Raw genomic sequence first — 16,556 nt, forward strand, 5'->3', positions numbered from 1 at the left:
CAAAGTGGTAAGAAGATTGCTTCCCAACCACGGGTTCAGTCTGTCTGTGTGTGACAAGTGTCTTCTGCTATAGCTTTGGGCAACCAAAGCCTTGTGGATAGATTTGGTGGATGGAAACTGAAAGGAGCGTATTGGGTATGTGTGTAAAAACCCATGAAATTTATGCACTTTTTTCTTAAAATTAAAAATAAACTTTATTGGGTGCATAAATTACATGAGTAGATTGCTTCCAGAATTATTTTTTTTTTTTGTTGCGAAAAGACATACAAAACGTAAACATTCACACCAAAAGTTGACTCATTTAATGTCAGAATAGGTTTTTACAGAAAAAAATAATGGCTTAAATATGAAGTTGACTTTTATTTATGCTGGATGGTATAATGCTTACTGTTTCTGTATAAATTTACTAAAACCATTAAATGGTTGACTAGTTTTTGAAGTCTGACGATCAAGCTGGTAAACACAGTCCAGGCCATATTCTACATTGCTTGGAGTATCACAGTGGAGTATCACAATGGAGCACTATTGATATACGTAATAATTTGGATATTCCCGACTGAAAAAAATGTAAAGATATGGATAATCTTGATTGTATGTTTTTATTTTTGTCTGATTATTACTAGGCACAGTTTTAAGTTTGTCATACTGTTTACGCCAATTTTGGACATTGGCTCTATTGCCACCGTTCAAATACATATTCAACATATTTAATATCTCCTTTGCAGCAAACTATTCATAAGTTCTGTCCATACTGACGATAATGGTAATGACAAATTTTTAAGTTTGCTTGACATTTTATAAGTGTGAATGGGATTAAAATTTCAATACTCCATATCAAAGGTTCCGACAAGAATGGGCGGAAAAGAATTCTGTTACATAATCAATCTGATCGGTCACCTTCCTTTGTCGGTTGTGTAAAGTGTCAACCAAGCTGATGTTTAATGGTAATTAAACTTAATTTGCAACACCTGTGCGTATTTATCAGCTTTGGTTTTGTTGGTAATTCTTATCAACAACTTTTCCTGTGATCGTGATTTGAGAAGATATACAGAAGTATGCTAAAGATTGGACATAATCTCTTTTGGGCAGAAGTTTATTATAAACAACACAAACACTTTGTAATATAATAGCTTTCAACGTTGATACCTGTTAAACAGAAATTATTTTTATTTAATGAAAATTTAATAAAATCTAATCATAAGTAAGTGAAATTATGCTAAATACAACTAAATTGGAAACCTTTTACCCCTGGCTATATTAGCAATTATGAAAATTTTGGGGTGCGAATTTTACATGAGTTGAAGCTTTTTTTAACAAATTTTACCCTGAAAATCACGTGTGTAAATTGCACAGGTGTGCAATTTATATGGGTTTATATGGAATATATATATATATATATATATTGTTTTTGTTTTTTACTTGTTTCAGTTATTTGACAGTGGCCATACTGGAGCACTGCCTTTAGTCAAACAAATCAACCCCAGGACTTAATCTTTGTAAGCATAGTACTTATTTCTATTGATCTCTTTTGCCGAACTGCTAAGTTATGGGGACATAATGACACCAACATTGGTTGCCAAGAGATGGTGGACACACACACACACACATATATATATGCGAGCTGGCAGAAATGTTAGCACGCCGGGCGAAATGCGTAGCCGTATTTCGTCTGCCGTTACGTTCTGAGTTCAAATTCCGCCGAGGTCGACTTTGCCTTTCATCCTTTCAGGGTCGATAAATTAAGTACCAGTTATGCACTGGGGTCGATGTAATCGACTTAATCCGTTTGTCTGTCCTTGTTTATCCCCTCTGTGTTTAGCCCCTTGTGGGTAGTAAAGAAATATATATATATATGACAGGCTTTTTCCAGTTTCTGTCTACCAAATCCACTCACAAGGCTTTGGTTGGCCTGAGGCTATAGTAGAAGACACTTGCCCAAGGTGCCATGCAGTAGGACTGAACCTGGAACCATGTGGTTAGGAAGTAAGATTCTTAACACACAACCACCCCTGCACCTACATACATACATACATATATAACAAAATAGGAAGCTGGAAAATTTATTGGTTTTATGTATTCACCATTACATATGTTTCATTTGCTAATAGGAATTACAGAGTTTTACTTGTTAGATATGTAAGGAATGTCCTGCATGAAGTTCTTCAGACAGAGAAATTAAATAACACAAATATTGTACATTTGGCTGAAACATATTTAGTTAGTAACCAAGAGCAGTGTAGATAGTTGGAGTGAAGGAAGGAAGAGCAAATTTACTATTACAAAAAAGAAGTCATAAATACATAGATATACACACACATACATATAATGGCTATGTATAATAAAAATCCTACACATGTACAGAATTAGATGGCTATAAACAAGGTTATATATGTAAATCTTTACAAACATATATATACAAGTATGAACTATTAATCCCCACATATTTTTCCCTCTCTCTGGTTTGTTTTTTTTGTTCTCTCTCCATTTGTTTTCAGTCAAAGAGTGTAGGCTCAAAATGTCAAAGACTTTTCCATTCTTCTCAAGCGACAAACTAATACACCTGCTTGTTGTTCCCTCACCTGTCTTCGACTTTTATTTTCTGTAAATTTGAACATCTGAATAGACAATAGCTTGGTAGATAAAGCCATGAAGGATATAAAGACAGAGAAAGCCCCTGACCCATGTGCTTAAAATATCTGGTGGTGTGGGTTATGGTCTCATCACCTGTATAGTCAATCAGGTGGTAGTCCATGAGGGAATCATACCCAATGACTGGTGTAGCAACACTATAGTCAACTGCTACTAAACGAAGGTGACACCTTAGGCAGAAATGATTACAGAATTATCAAACTGTTGGATCAGGTCTTTCATCCCTTTGGCGTACCAGTTGAACACTGGGGGTGATGTAATCGACTTATCCCCTCTTCAAAATTGCTGGCTTTGTGCCAAAATTTGAAATCAACATTGATAATATCTGTTAGTTAGTAAGGTTAGTAACAATTTTGAGAAATTTTGAAATGTGCTAAATTTTTTATGAAAGTATCGGTTAAGTGATTCTTTGTGCTTGTTAATATGGTTTTTACAGTTTAATATTTCTATACTTTGTATTAAACAAATTTACAAAATTTATTTCCCGTTTTATAGGGAGTAACATTTGTAACAATTAACCAAGATAGTGCATATTTTATATTTTTATTTTTTAACTCCCAAATAAAAGATTTATGTTTGAATGAAGAAATGGGATTGTAATACAGTAATTTAAATTTTGTAGATGTAGCACCGATATATTGGTATGTTTTGTGATGAGTATGGAGGGAGCATTTATAAATTGTTTTCCATAAGACATTATTTAAAGACATATTTATTCAAAAATTACATTTATTATCTCTGTTAATTATATACTTATTAGTAGTGTTGTAGTAATTATTAAAATTATATTTATTGTTATTAAGTTTATTACTGTGGTCCTTATTATTTGATTTATGGGTTTGGTCATTGTTATTTTGTTTAGTTTTAGATTTATAAATTTTTTGACATTCTATGTTAATGAAACTGTTTTTTTAGTTTATTGAGTGGTTTGTTATTTGTAGTGCCCACAAACACATGCTTATCATTTATATTATTTGTATACTCTAGTTTATCTTTATATCCAGCTCTAGAAAGAACTAAATCATAGTAGTTAGTATGACTGGAAAAAAGCTGAAATTTTAGAAATACGATGTGAAATGCCTTTTATATTTGAATTTATAATTTGAGACATCCTGTTTTCTTATGCAATATCTCTGCAAATAATATTTCCAGAATTTTCAACTTTAATATGTATTTTTGCACCTAGACAGCAACTACGCAAACTACATATTGGATTGTAATAAGTAGATGCACTTCAAGAGGAAACAGCTGGGATTTTACCCTGCCTACTACATTATATATGTACATGTGTTTGTGTTTGCTCCCACCACTGCTTGACAACTGGTGTTGGTTTGTTTTCATCCACATAGCTTAGCAGTTCAACAAAGAAACTGATAGAATAAGTGCAAGGCTTTAAAAAAAAAGATAAGTACTAGAGTTGTTTCATTTGACTGAAACCCTTTAAGATGATGTCCCAGCATGGCCACAGTTATACTCAGCTGAACTGTTGAATGTGGTGCCCCAACATGACAGCAGTCTAATAACTTGAATGAAAGAATATATTTCTTTTTAATGACCAGACTATCAGATATCCCTCTGCATCACTGGGCACAATGGGTTTCCATTCTTTCCTAGATTGCATCCGTCATTGCCATTTGAGCTCAAATTGTTCCCTCTTCCATGCACATGTCCACCTATTATTTGGAACCTTTTGTGTTTTCAGTACTTGGCAGTTACATCATTCACTCCATTCTCTTCTTGGAGTACTTTGTTTTGGGTATGCTCCTGCAATGATATTCCTTGATAAAGAGCACTTCATAAGAGGTTCATTAAGGCTTATTTTCATATTTGCCATAAACTCCTATATCTGGAGGCCATTCTCCTATCTGACACCTGGGTACTTGTCAGGTAAGAAATCTCTCTCCCAATCCAATTTGTGTTAGGATTTCACATTGAATGAAGACCCTAAAATCTAATAATAATAATGTCTCTAAATTTGTATTTAAAAAAAAAATTTCTAGGTAACTACAATCAGTTTGCCATTAATTAATTTATGATCTTGAAATGGCTGTGATTGCATTTCATGCTCAGTCAGCTGTTCAATGTAGTAGGAAATTGCAGTTTTACTGACTCGTTTATAAATCACCAATCTGTTAGATTTAGAAAAAACACTATTGATTATATTTAGAGACCCACTACCATCACCATGCATTTCTATTTTCTACCATTTAATTAATTATATTTGCCAACTATCAATCAAGTAAAGAAAAGAAGAAACCCTTCCTTACTCCAGCTCTCTTTGCTTTTATCTACCTGTACCAATCTATTTAGAGCTACTGGTGGCATCTGGAGTGTTTGTAATTAGCTTCAAATTTTATTGACAAATTCCAAACCAAACCTCTTGGTGTAGTTGGGAATATTATATTTGTCAGTACTTTTTAGCTTTAATGTTCTTTTTGTAGACATGTTTGTGTGTGTGCATAAATAGGTATAGGCATGGCTGTGTAGTAAGAAGTTTGCTTTCTAACCATGTAGTTCCAGGTTCAGTCCCACTTGGGCAAGTGTTGAATCTTTTCTGTTTGGCTGCTACTTTTCAATTTCTTCAATTTTGTTCCAATTGATTTCATATTTGGTATGTTGATGTACTTTTTGTATGGTAATTATTGACATGAAATTCATTTTCACCATAAATCAATAAATAAATAGTTAATAGCTTTTAAAGTTTGGAAATTTTGGGTAATTTTGGTCAATTGAAAACTACAGGCATATAGGTGCCTGTTTCCATAGTAACAAGTCAGGCATTACAAAAAACGTGTGTTTATAAACTAATATTTTATGCTAAACCACATGTTTCGAACTGGATTATAGTTTGTTGTTTGATAAATATTTTGATAAGTTTGATATTTTGATAAATATTTCATTTCTATACTCTTTTTTTTTTTTTTTTTTTTTGCATTAAATGCTTAACACAAGAAATAAAGTAGTTGTAAGATGTGCTAAAAATAACAGCTATAGAAGCCTTAAATCACACACTGAAAAATTCTGTTATGGTTTTTGCATAATTGTATGAATTCTTGTTAATAGAATACAAATTTGTAAAAGTTTTCTGAAAATTTCAAAAAATAAAGTTATGAATACCCAAATTGTGAAGTCATGTAATAACATGGAATTACTTACCTGATAGTAAGAATTCAAATAAAGTATCCCCGAAAAGGGCTTTAATGTGTTCCCCGAGTATATAGAACATAGGAGGAAATACTAGTAAGGTATGTATACTAAAATCGTAAAGCATGTTATATAATAACAGGCTAATCAGATATGAGATAATAACAATTCAAAGTAAATAACTCTGAAAAGAGCTTTTGTGCATTCCCAGAGAATATTGCCCTCAGCAGCGCTAGTGTTGGTATTTTTCATGAATAAGTCACTAACCGAAATAAGTGGACCTATTGTTTAGGAAAATACTATTTACTTGTTTAAGGGTTGTACTGGATAAATTGTGACAATAACTCTAACAGTTCAAATACAAAGAAATAAGCATATTCAATTTGATTTATACCAAATGATTTAGGAAAATGAATGGGTTATGGCTGTTAAAGTGAAATATATTAGATATATATAAGGATCCTTTCCAGGGGCCCTAGTATTGATTTTTTTTTCAACAATCTGAGTATGTCATGAGGTTTCCAAACATGAGTTCTACTCGCGTGTCAAGTTTCACCAAAATCGATAAAACGTTGTAAGAGTTAGCTAACAACTCCACAAACACACCCACAGATAGAATTTCCTACATATGCAGTAGATATATGTACGTATACGTGACGACAAACCCCTTCACTCTCTCTCTCTTTCACACTCACACATATACATTACATACATCTTTCACTTTCTCCTCTCTTTCTCTTTAAAACAAAAATAAATAAAATTTTTTTACTGAAATTAACGAACTCTGGATGATAAGCAAAAGATTGCCATGCACTTGAAAATAGTTTTAAAAAAGCATTAAAAGATTGTCTGTTTAAGGAGAACTAAAATATAAATACTTACTGTGAATATTCCTTTTTTCATTTTATGTGCGGGTGGCACGTAAAAAGCACCCACTACACTCTCGGAGTGGTTGGCGTTAGGAAGGGCATCCAGCCGTAGAAACACTGCCAGATCTGACTGGGCCTGATGAAGCCTTCTGGCTTCACAGACCCCAGTAGAACCGTCCAACCCATGCTAGCATGGAAAGCGGACGTTAAATGATGATGATGATGATGTACAAACAACTTACGTTTTTGAAATCACATTCAGTTAAAATATTTCTAATGATTAAAATATTGTGTGCGTCAAAAAGTCAAAGTTTTTTTTTCTTAGAGAGTGCAAAGACTATATGTGTGTATACGTCACAGATAACAGCTGTGTGTTTGTATTGACAGACATGCCGTAACATTCATTATATATGTGTGTTGACATCACAACAGTGATGTTTTTTTTTTGTCAAGAAATAAACAAACAAAAATTGTGTTTAATCATTTTCCTTAATAAATAGTCCCAAATATCACAAAAATTTGTACTGCACTACTGAAGGTATGAAAATAAATATGCAAAAAAAAATTAAGATGAAATATACTATTTCTTAGATATTTCAGGTACACACAAACATCTCTAGAATTTTAGTATTATCAAAATATACGGGCGAAATGCTTAGCAGTATTTCGTCTGCCGCTACGTTCTGAGTTCAAATTCCGCCAACCATACAGCCATACTTCATCTGTTAATATCAAAATAAATATTGATTTTGTATTGATATTTTCTTTTCCTTTTCAGCTGATCATTTCTACGACAAAAATATGAATTCTCTTCAACACTGAACTGGCTCTTTTTCTCCTTTTTGGATTACTGAATGCACTCATGAAATTTCCATTATCTGATAGCCTTCATGCAAAAAAGGGAAGTTTCCTTTTGGATCCCATGAAGACGAAAAATTTCTATCTTGTAATTCTTTTTGCTGCTTCTACTATAGTGGCCATTTGGCTGCTGAGTAACCCAACACCTAATTTTCAAACCATTGTTAAAGAAACTAACAAACACATCAACAGCATCAAGAATTTACCTTCAAGCATCAAACATGCAAAAGAGTTGGATGATGTTGATCCTGAGTATTTAGAGTTACTTGGCTTTCGAGATGGCAGCAGCAGTCGACGAGAAGACGATGAACGATTTCCTAGCAAGGAGAATGTTAATTTACCTGTCATTGCTAGCGGTGTTGAGCCTGGTCAATATAAACAAGTCATAGACTTGCTGGAGTCAGTACATCGTTATTTACCTCATAGTCTATTGATTTTATATGACCTGGATATAGATTCTTCAGAAAATGTCATGGTGAGTTTTTGAAACTACTTAATATTTGGTCTCTTTGTATGTTTATCGTATGTTTATCATTTTGTGTGTTTATCTTTATCTTTGTATGCGTATCTCTTTCTCATTTTTAATTTTTAACTTAAAAAAAAAAAATACAAACTTCACTTAACTTCATCAAGCACCATAACAAATGTTTCAAATCTTTTATTGGACAACTTAAAGTATATAAAGGTTAAAAAATTAGTATTTTTTTTGTAAAGAGATATCTTGTCATTCAAGAAACTCATGAAAGGCATGTAGAGTGAGTGATGGAGTTAGGACTCTAATAGTGTGACATTTTTGATATGTGAATGATTTTGACATAAAGTGGACATAAATAACCTTGGTTAGTATATGCCTAGTGGGTTTTTCTTACTAATTTCTGTTGTTTTTAAGGACTAGCCTGAAATCCTGAAAGCGTATAAGGATAGGAAAATTAAAACTTGTTGAATCCTCTGTGGACTGAATTTGTTGGCATATAAGGCCCACTTTTCCTATTTAAAAAAAATATCTGACAATAATCTCAGGTTTTATATGCAAAATTGAGCTATTGGTGAAGGCCAAAGCTGTGTGGTAAGAAGATTGTTTCCCCACCACATGGTTCCTGGTTCAGTCCTACTGAGTGGCGCCTTGGGCAAATGTTTTTACTATAGCCTCAGGGTCAACCAAAACCTTGTGAATGGATTTAGTAGATAGAAACAGAAAGAAGTTCATCACATGGTAGTGTGTGAATAATATTTTTAAGGTCAACATTTACTCACTTGCAACCACCTCTAGGCTTTGTCACTAATTCAGTTTTTGAACAAATTTCATGATGTTTATATGTTTTTGGATTGGTCATCTCTTAAGCTACATTTTGAGCTACAAAATTTGAAATTTGGTTCAGTAGAAAAAAAGTTGAGATTTCAAATATGTAAGAGAAATGTGTTCGCATGGATGATGGTTCGCTTGCGCTAAATGAGGATGCAAAGAGAGAGGTTTGGAGACGCCACTATGAAAGGTTGCTGAATAAAGAAAATGAATGGGATAAAGAGAGTCTGCCGAATGTGGACCCAACAGAGAGACCAGCTATCTGAATTGACAGTACCTTGGTAGTTAAGGCAATTAGAAGCATGAAGACAGGGAAAGCCCCCGGCCCATCAGGAATTACTGCAGAGATGCTCAAAATATCTGATAGTGTCGGCTATAGCCTAGTCACCCGTATAGTTAACCAGGTGATACACAAAGGAGTCATACCCAATGACTGGTATAGCAGCATAATAGTCAACTGCTACAAAGGTAAAGGTGACACCCTAGATACAAATAACTACAGGGGTATCAAGCTGTTGGATCAGGTCATGAAGGTTACGGAGAGGGTCATAGCCCAACTAATTAGAGAGAGAGTTAGTTTAGATGAGATGCAGTTTGGGTTCGTGCCAGGGAAAAGTACCACTGATGCTATATTCCTGGTAAGACAGCTGCAGGAGAAATACCTAGCCAAAGATAAGCCCCTGTACCTGGCTTTTGTTGACATGGAGAAAGCCTTCAACAGGGTCCCCCAATCCCTTATCTGGTGGTCAATGAGGAAACTAGGGATAGATGAATGGTTAGTGAAAGCTGTGCAAGCCATGTAAAGGGACACTAAGTAAGGTGAAGGTTGGCAACGAATACAGTGAAGAATTCAGGGTAGTGGTAGGGGTCCACCAAAGTTCAGTCCTCAGCTTCTTCCTATTTATCATAGTCCTCCAGGCAATAGCGGAGGAATTCAAGACTGGATGCCCCTGGGAGCTCCTCAATGCTGATGACCTTGCTCTAATAGCTGAGTCACTATCAGAACTAGAAGAGAAGTTTCAGGTGTGGAAATAAGGATTAGAATCAAAGGGCCTTAGAGTCAATCTAGCTAAAACCAAAGTCTTATTAAGTAGAAAGGCAGACAAATCACAAACGCCTTCAGGTAGACGGCCCTACTCAATCTGTAGAAAAGGTGTAGGTAGAAACTCCGTAAGATGTACCCAGTATAAGCCATGGACACATAAGAGGGGCAGCAATATCAAAGGAAGGCTAACTGGGCAGATAGTTTTTGTATGTGGCAAACGCTCAGGAGCAATAAACACTGAAAATGTGCAGAGAACATCTTCCGTCACTTTCCAGGGGGAAAAACTAGAAGTAGTCGATAGCTTCCGTTACCTAGGTGACCAAGTCAGTAGCAGGGGAGGGTGCCCTGAAAGTGTAGGTGCTAGAATAAGAATAGTCCGGGCAAAGTTCAGAGAGCTCTTACCGCTGCTGGTGACAAAGGGCCTCTCGCTCAGAGTAAAAGGCAGACTGTATGACGCTTGTGTACAAACAGCCATGCTACATGGCAGTGAAACATGGGCTGTGACTGCTGAGGACATGCATTAGCTCACAAAGAATGAAGCCAGTATGATCCGATGGATGTGTAATGTCAGTGTGCATATTCAACAGTGTAAGTACCTCGAGAGAAAATTTGGACCTAAGAAGCATCAGATGTGGTGTGCAAGAGAGACAACTGTGCTGGTATGGTCATGTGGCGAGAATGGATGAGGATAGCTGTGGGAAAAAGTGCCACACCCTAGCAGTTGAGGGAACCTGTGGAAGAGGTAGACCCAGGAAGACCTGGGATGAAGTGGTGAAGCACGACCTTCAAACATTAGGCCTCACCAAGGAAATGACTAGCAATCCAGACTTTTGGAAATATGCTGTGCTTGAGAAGACCCGGCAAGCCAAATGAGACCATAACTCATGGCCTATGCCAGGAGCGTAACCAGTCTGCCTATGCGTACCTTTTCCTTCTTTGGACACTAAACTCTGCTTGCGAAGACCTGTTGAGGCAAGTGAAATCAAAATCAAAATTGATGCCTGGCATCCGTGCTAGCAGGGTACAAAGAGCACCATACGAGTGTGATCGTTGACAGAGCAGCTAACCGGCTTCCATGCCAGTGGCATATAAAAGGCACCATTCAAGTGCGATCGTTACCAGTGTCGTCTTACTGGCACTTGTGCCCGTGCTAGTAGGGTGCCAAGAGCAACATCCGAGCGTGATCGTTGCCAGAGCAGCCAACTGGCTTCCGTGCCGGTGGCATGTAAAAGAGCACAATTCGAGCGTGATTGTTACCAACGTCGCATTACTGGCACCTGTGCCGGTGGCATGTGTAAAAAGATTCGAGCGAGGCCATTGCCAGTACTGCCTAACTGGCATGTACAAAGCACCCACTACACTCTCGGAGTGGTTGGCGTTAGGAAGGGCATCCAGCTGTAGAAACTCTGCCAGATCAAGATTGGAGCCTGGTGCAGCCATCTGGTTTGCCAGCCCTCAGTCAAAATTGTCCAATCCATGCTAGCATGGAAAGCAGACGTTAAATGATGATGATGATGAATGTCAAAAAGGGGAGAATAGCTCCTGGAATCAACTTGAGGCATATTCACACAACGCTGCATACATACTTTCATAAATACACATTCAAGCAATGCACACACACAAACAAACAAACAATGCACATTCACACACATACATATACATAAGTAACTTTTAAAATGCCCATGAAGGGAAACAAAGGTTGAGTGTGATGAGTACGTAGATTTAAGGGGGTAAGTTGACTACAATTGATGACAAATGGACTCTTTTCTGCTGTCTATCGTAAATAAACACACGCACACACACACACACTTATTGCAGAAAAATGTTACTGAGGTTTAAAGCTTAATCATTTTTGCCAAATCAGAAAACAGGATTTAGAAGCTGGCATTTTCTGCGTGGTAGTTGTCTATCACAAAATGAAAGCAAAATCCTTATATGAGGAGGAATTTTTATTAAGCAAAAGCCAAGCAATATGATGACCAAAGTTAGCTTTTTTTTGTGAATATTCTTTTTGGGATTGTGTTTTGGCATTTCATCTCTATCCAACCAATGTGCAGAATGCTTGCTATTGTTGAAAAGAATCCATTTTCCATCACACGTAACAATAAAACTTAGATAAACTTAGATATGTTTCGACCAAAGATTGGTCCAGGCCTTGTCTAACTTAATAGCACCACCTGATAGGATTATTTGAATCCTGTTTAAGTCAAGTTTTGTTTATGGTCCATTCAAGTAGTGAGTTCTTGTTGGTCGAGTTGCATCCAATTATGGGTGGCTTATCTGGTATTCTTTGAAGGAATCTATCCAGACTCCGTTTAAAGTTGATGGGATCCTTTTCCTCTTTGATCTCTTTCGGGACAATGTTAAATAGGGCAGGGCCTGTTGAGGAAAAGAAATTATGTTGCAGTGTACATGTATGCTGTGATCTTGAATTGAATATGATGCAAGAACGGTTTGCTTTTATACCATGACAGCAAGTTTCAAGATGATATGTCATTTGATGCTTGTCCAGTCTGCGTGATACCCATTTGTCCAGCTTCTTTATTTTGCTGATTTGTTTCAGATGGTCCAATACAATTGGAATCAAAACATTAAACCTTACTGCTAACTAATGTGTAGTTTGAGATGTATCCGCTTCCACTACAGTTTCCAGTTCACCATTATCCACCTTGGTCTTAGGTCTACCATGGGGTAGATTTTCAAGAGTAAAGTCACCAGACCGGAACTTCTCAAACCTTCAATGTACATTGCGCTCATTTGCCACATCTTCACCAAACTGATGTTTTTAGTTGTCTGGGATGCATTGGTTCCACGACAGAACTCATATTCATTAACAACACAAATTTTTGATCTCTCTATAGGTTCACAAAAATTGATTTACAAGAGAAAACTCACAATATAATCAGACACCATTGAACTGTATTTCGAAAAGTGATGATGTAACTCTTTCAATGTTGTAAAACAAAGAATTGTCAGAATAAAACATTAGAATTAACGACTGTCAAACTGGGTACAGAAGAAAATCAGACATTCCATTCTTAATGACCTGATAGTATTTTTTTAAACATCAAATGGCTAGGAAAGTCCACCTGAGTAAAATAGGAATCAAAGGAGCCCATAGGTAAAAAAAAAAAAACAGTTGAGAAACACTGGTCTGAAGTCTTTATTTTATTCTTCATTTCATTTGAACTTGTCACCTTTATCTGTAATTCAGAAGTTTTTTAACACCAATATTAAAATAAATTCAAATGTCTTATATATACATACACACACACCAAGCTGATTTTAGATTAACAGTCCATCTGCTTTGATGTGCTTTGTGCTATAGGTTAATGATTAGTAGATCTCAAAATTTGTAGAATGTTTCAAATGCAAGTGATTTATATTCAGCTAACATGTTGCATATTGGCCATAGAAACAAAATAATGTTTACATTTTCATATGTTTTCAAAAGACCATGAAACTATTTATGGTTCATCCTATTGGAGTTTATCTCTGTCTTATTATCTCCTGTCATCTTATTTGAGTTGATTTCATATTCAGCTAAACTGATAATGCTACTTAATCCTTGCTGATTTCATAATGATGTATTGTTTAAAAGAGTTGAAATGGAAAATTTTAAACTTTAATCCTTTAACTGTGAAATTAAATTTCATGGTTATTCCAGTAATGATAAATATCTACAAAAAACAGAGTTGGTATTTTCAGCGAGTCATGTTGTCCCAGTAAATTCGACATTTCTCAACTGAAAATAGTTTCAGACATGACATTTCTCAACTAAAGAAGATCGTATATAAAACTACTTTCTACAGTTAAGGGTGAGGACATTTGGAGTGGATATATCTGCTTTCCACAATGAAGTAGGAACTTAGTGTCTTTTCAAGTTTGATTTTCTCAACCATCTTCCTCTTATCATCCTTACTGTATATCAGCTTTGAAAGCTCCATATGTTTCCTCTCTTCATAGCTGAAAATCCTTGGAAACATCCTCTCCTGACCATTATTTTGCTGTAGACATTCTTTTATAAGAATTCAAAGAAAACATCAATCTCAACAATTTGATAGTTCCTGCAAATATTACATTGTGTAACAAAATTTTAATTATTTTTTTGTCTTTGGTCAGTAAGTGTTATTTCCTATTCACTTCTATTTAGAAATCAAAGGAAATGACTACCGTTCCCTTCAAACTTTGTTTTTATGACCTGTTTTAAAACTGACCTATTTTCCATTACATTTCAGACAGATTCAGTGCTGAGTTGCTGAAGCAGAAATATTGTTATAGTAAATATTCTGCTCAATACCACAGATTTGCTTGTCAGTTGCTTGACCTTAACCACTAAGGTGTAAAATACAAAAATTATTTTAAGCAAATAAAATTTCAAGTGTTTAAACCAGAAACTTTAATTACACTTCCTCTTCTTTTTAGACAACATAATGATTTTGGGAACAGTTATCTAAGTGAGATACTTCTATCTTAAGACAATTGTATTTAACTTGTTCGAGATGTTTTATCTTAGCCATGTTATTCATTTCATCTACTTAAATACCCTTTTTTCATTTGTGTGTTTTCTTCTAGCTAAAGAAACATTGTAACAACACCAAATCGTGTATTCTGACTCCTTTTGACTTCAAGCGTTACCCCTCACATTTAAAAGATTTGTCTACTAAAAGTTATCGACCGCTCTGTATTCAGGTAAGTGGTAACACATCACTAAATTCCAAGCCACTTTTACAATTTATTAAAACCTCATCTACTTTTCAAAATTACAGGTATGTCTCATCACTTAACAACACTCACAACGTAACGAGGGAGCTTGTATGTGGTTGCCCGACCTGTTAGAAATAGTAAGCTAGATCATCCAAATATTGTTCCCTATTGTCTTAAAAAGAGATGCACATTGAATAACGTAGGCCTAAATCCACTACATCTACACTATTAGGATGCTTTTCACCTTAGGTCTGATTGGTCAGAGTTGACCTGGGGTTAAACAATCATCACACTCCTGATGCCTTCTCTCTTCCTGCGAGAATCTTCACCACAAGAACATGCTTATTAATCAGAACCTATTCTACTGTAACTCATTACCTTTTCCTGTCAGAGTCCATTCTATGACACATTACCGCTTCTTGTTTGAACTCATATCTTACTCAAATCCCTTGGCCGTGTGATTAAGAAATTTACTTTCTGACTCTATGGTTTTGGGTTCAGCCCTACTGTACAGCCCCTTGGGCCAACCAAAGCTTTGTGAATAGATTCGATTGAAAGATACTGAATGATGAGGGTCTGTTTATCTGTTTGTCACTCTATATGATTGGATTTGGTATACGGAAACTAAAAGAAGCTTGTTGTATATACATGTGTGCGTGTGTCAATGTTGGTTTATTTACATCCCTGTAACTTAATGGTTCAGCAAAAAGAGACTAATAGAATAAGTACCAGGCTTAAGAGAAAATAGTATTGATTGATTCAACTTTTAGTTCTTCAAGGTGGTGCCCCAGCAGGGTCGCAGTCTAATGACTGAAACAGATAAAAGATATATGTGAAGCTTGCTTCCCAACTACATGATTCTGGGTTCAGTTCCACTGTGTGGCACCTTAGGCAAGTGTTTTCTACTATAGCCCTGGGCCAACCAAGCCCTGTGAGTGGTTTTGGTAGACAGAAACTGAAAGAAACCTGTTGTATATACACTGAACTGCAAAAGAGATAAATTTTGATAAATCTGATAAAGTCAATTTCTTGGATGTACTTCGACTATAGTCTATGAGTCATTGTCGTGTTCTGGTAGTGGGTTGTGTATACCTTCCCTGGGTGTTCAAAACGTCCATACACCATTGGTACAAGGAGTGCATGAGGAAGTTCACAAAAGCCATTGGCACCCATGCCCACACACTGAGGAAAGCTGCCTCCAGTTCTACACGTGTGGTCGACCTGTTTCAGATGTCCCTGGATTTCATCCCACAGGTGTTCAGTTGGGTTCAAATCCAGGCTGAGAGCCAACCACAGCATGGTTCTGATGTTGTGCTAATGCAGGAAGTTCATAGTGACCCTGGCTATGTGGGAGGGAGCATTGTCCTGCTGGAACACGTGGCTCTGGTGACATGCAAAGATGGGCATGATATGAGGTCTTAGGATCTGGTCAACAAGTGCTGTGATGCCATTCCCTCTGCCTGCACCAACATTTTGGAACACATGGGGCCCAGTTCCCTGATTCAAGCCTATAACACCCCAAACATGATGTATTAGCCACTCCATTCATTTCTGTAGCGTTCACCCCCTCCTACGCCACACCCTCACCCTGCCATCTGAGGTGGAAACACAGTACCGGCTCTCATCAGAGAAGACTATTCAACACCCATTGTCGATGCCACCAATGTCATGCAATGTAGCCCAGTGTAGTCATGCCTGACAGTGGTGGGCAGTGAGGACAGACCCTCGAGCAGTCAAGGACAACACAGGTTGTTGGCGGCCAGTTGACATCGTACTGTGTTGTCACTGTCCAGTGCTAATGGTCTTGCAAGCTGTCCTGCTGGCCATTCTGAAGCAATCACGGAGGTGTTGCAGGTAGATGAAGCAGTCCTACTTGGATGTGGTCACTTGGGGCTGCCCTCTGCGAGCACGTTCTGCAGTTCTGTTGGTGGTGTTGTATTGCTGTTGCAGGCAATAGATGGTGCTGACATGGACATTGTAA

The 16,556-nt window shown here is 36.5% G+C and overlaps 1 protein-coding gene across 2 annotated transcripts in view; it reads left to right on the forward strand.

Annotated features, from left to right (window-relative positions):
* LOC115209282 overlaps positions 1-16,556 on the forward strand; it is a 36,446-nt gene that overhangs the window by 14,416 nt on the left and 5,474 nt on the right. For both annotated transcript variants that reach the window (XM_029777597.2, XM_036501593.1), the window contains 2 exons: positions 7,441-7,995; positions 14,444-14,560. In XM_029777597.2, coding sequence (XP_029633457.1) covers positions 7,525-7,995; positions 14,444-14,560 — 588 coding nt within the window. In that variant the 5' untranslated portion in view covers positions 7,441-7,524. The remainder of the gene's footprint in view (positions 1-7,440; positions 7,996-14,443; positions 14,561-16,556) is intronic.

The sequence above is a fragment of the Octopus sinensis genome, linkage group LG3 (assembly GCF_006345805.1).
Source record: "Octopus sinensis linkage group LG3, ASM634580v1, whole genome shotgun sequence".
Classification (NCBI taxonomy): domain Eukaryota; kingdom Metazoa; phylum Mollusca; class Cephalopoda; order Octopoda; family Octopodidae; genus Octopus; species Octopus sinensis.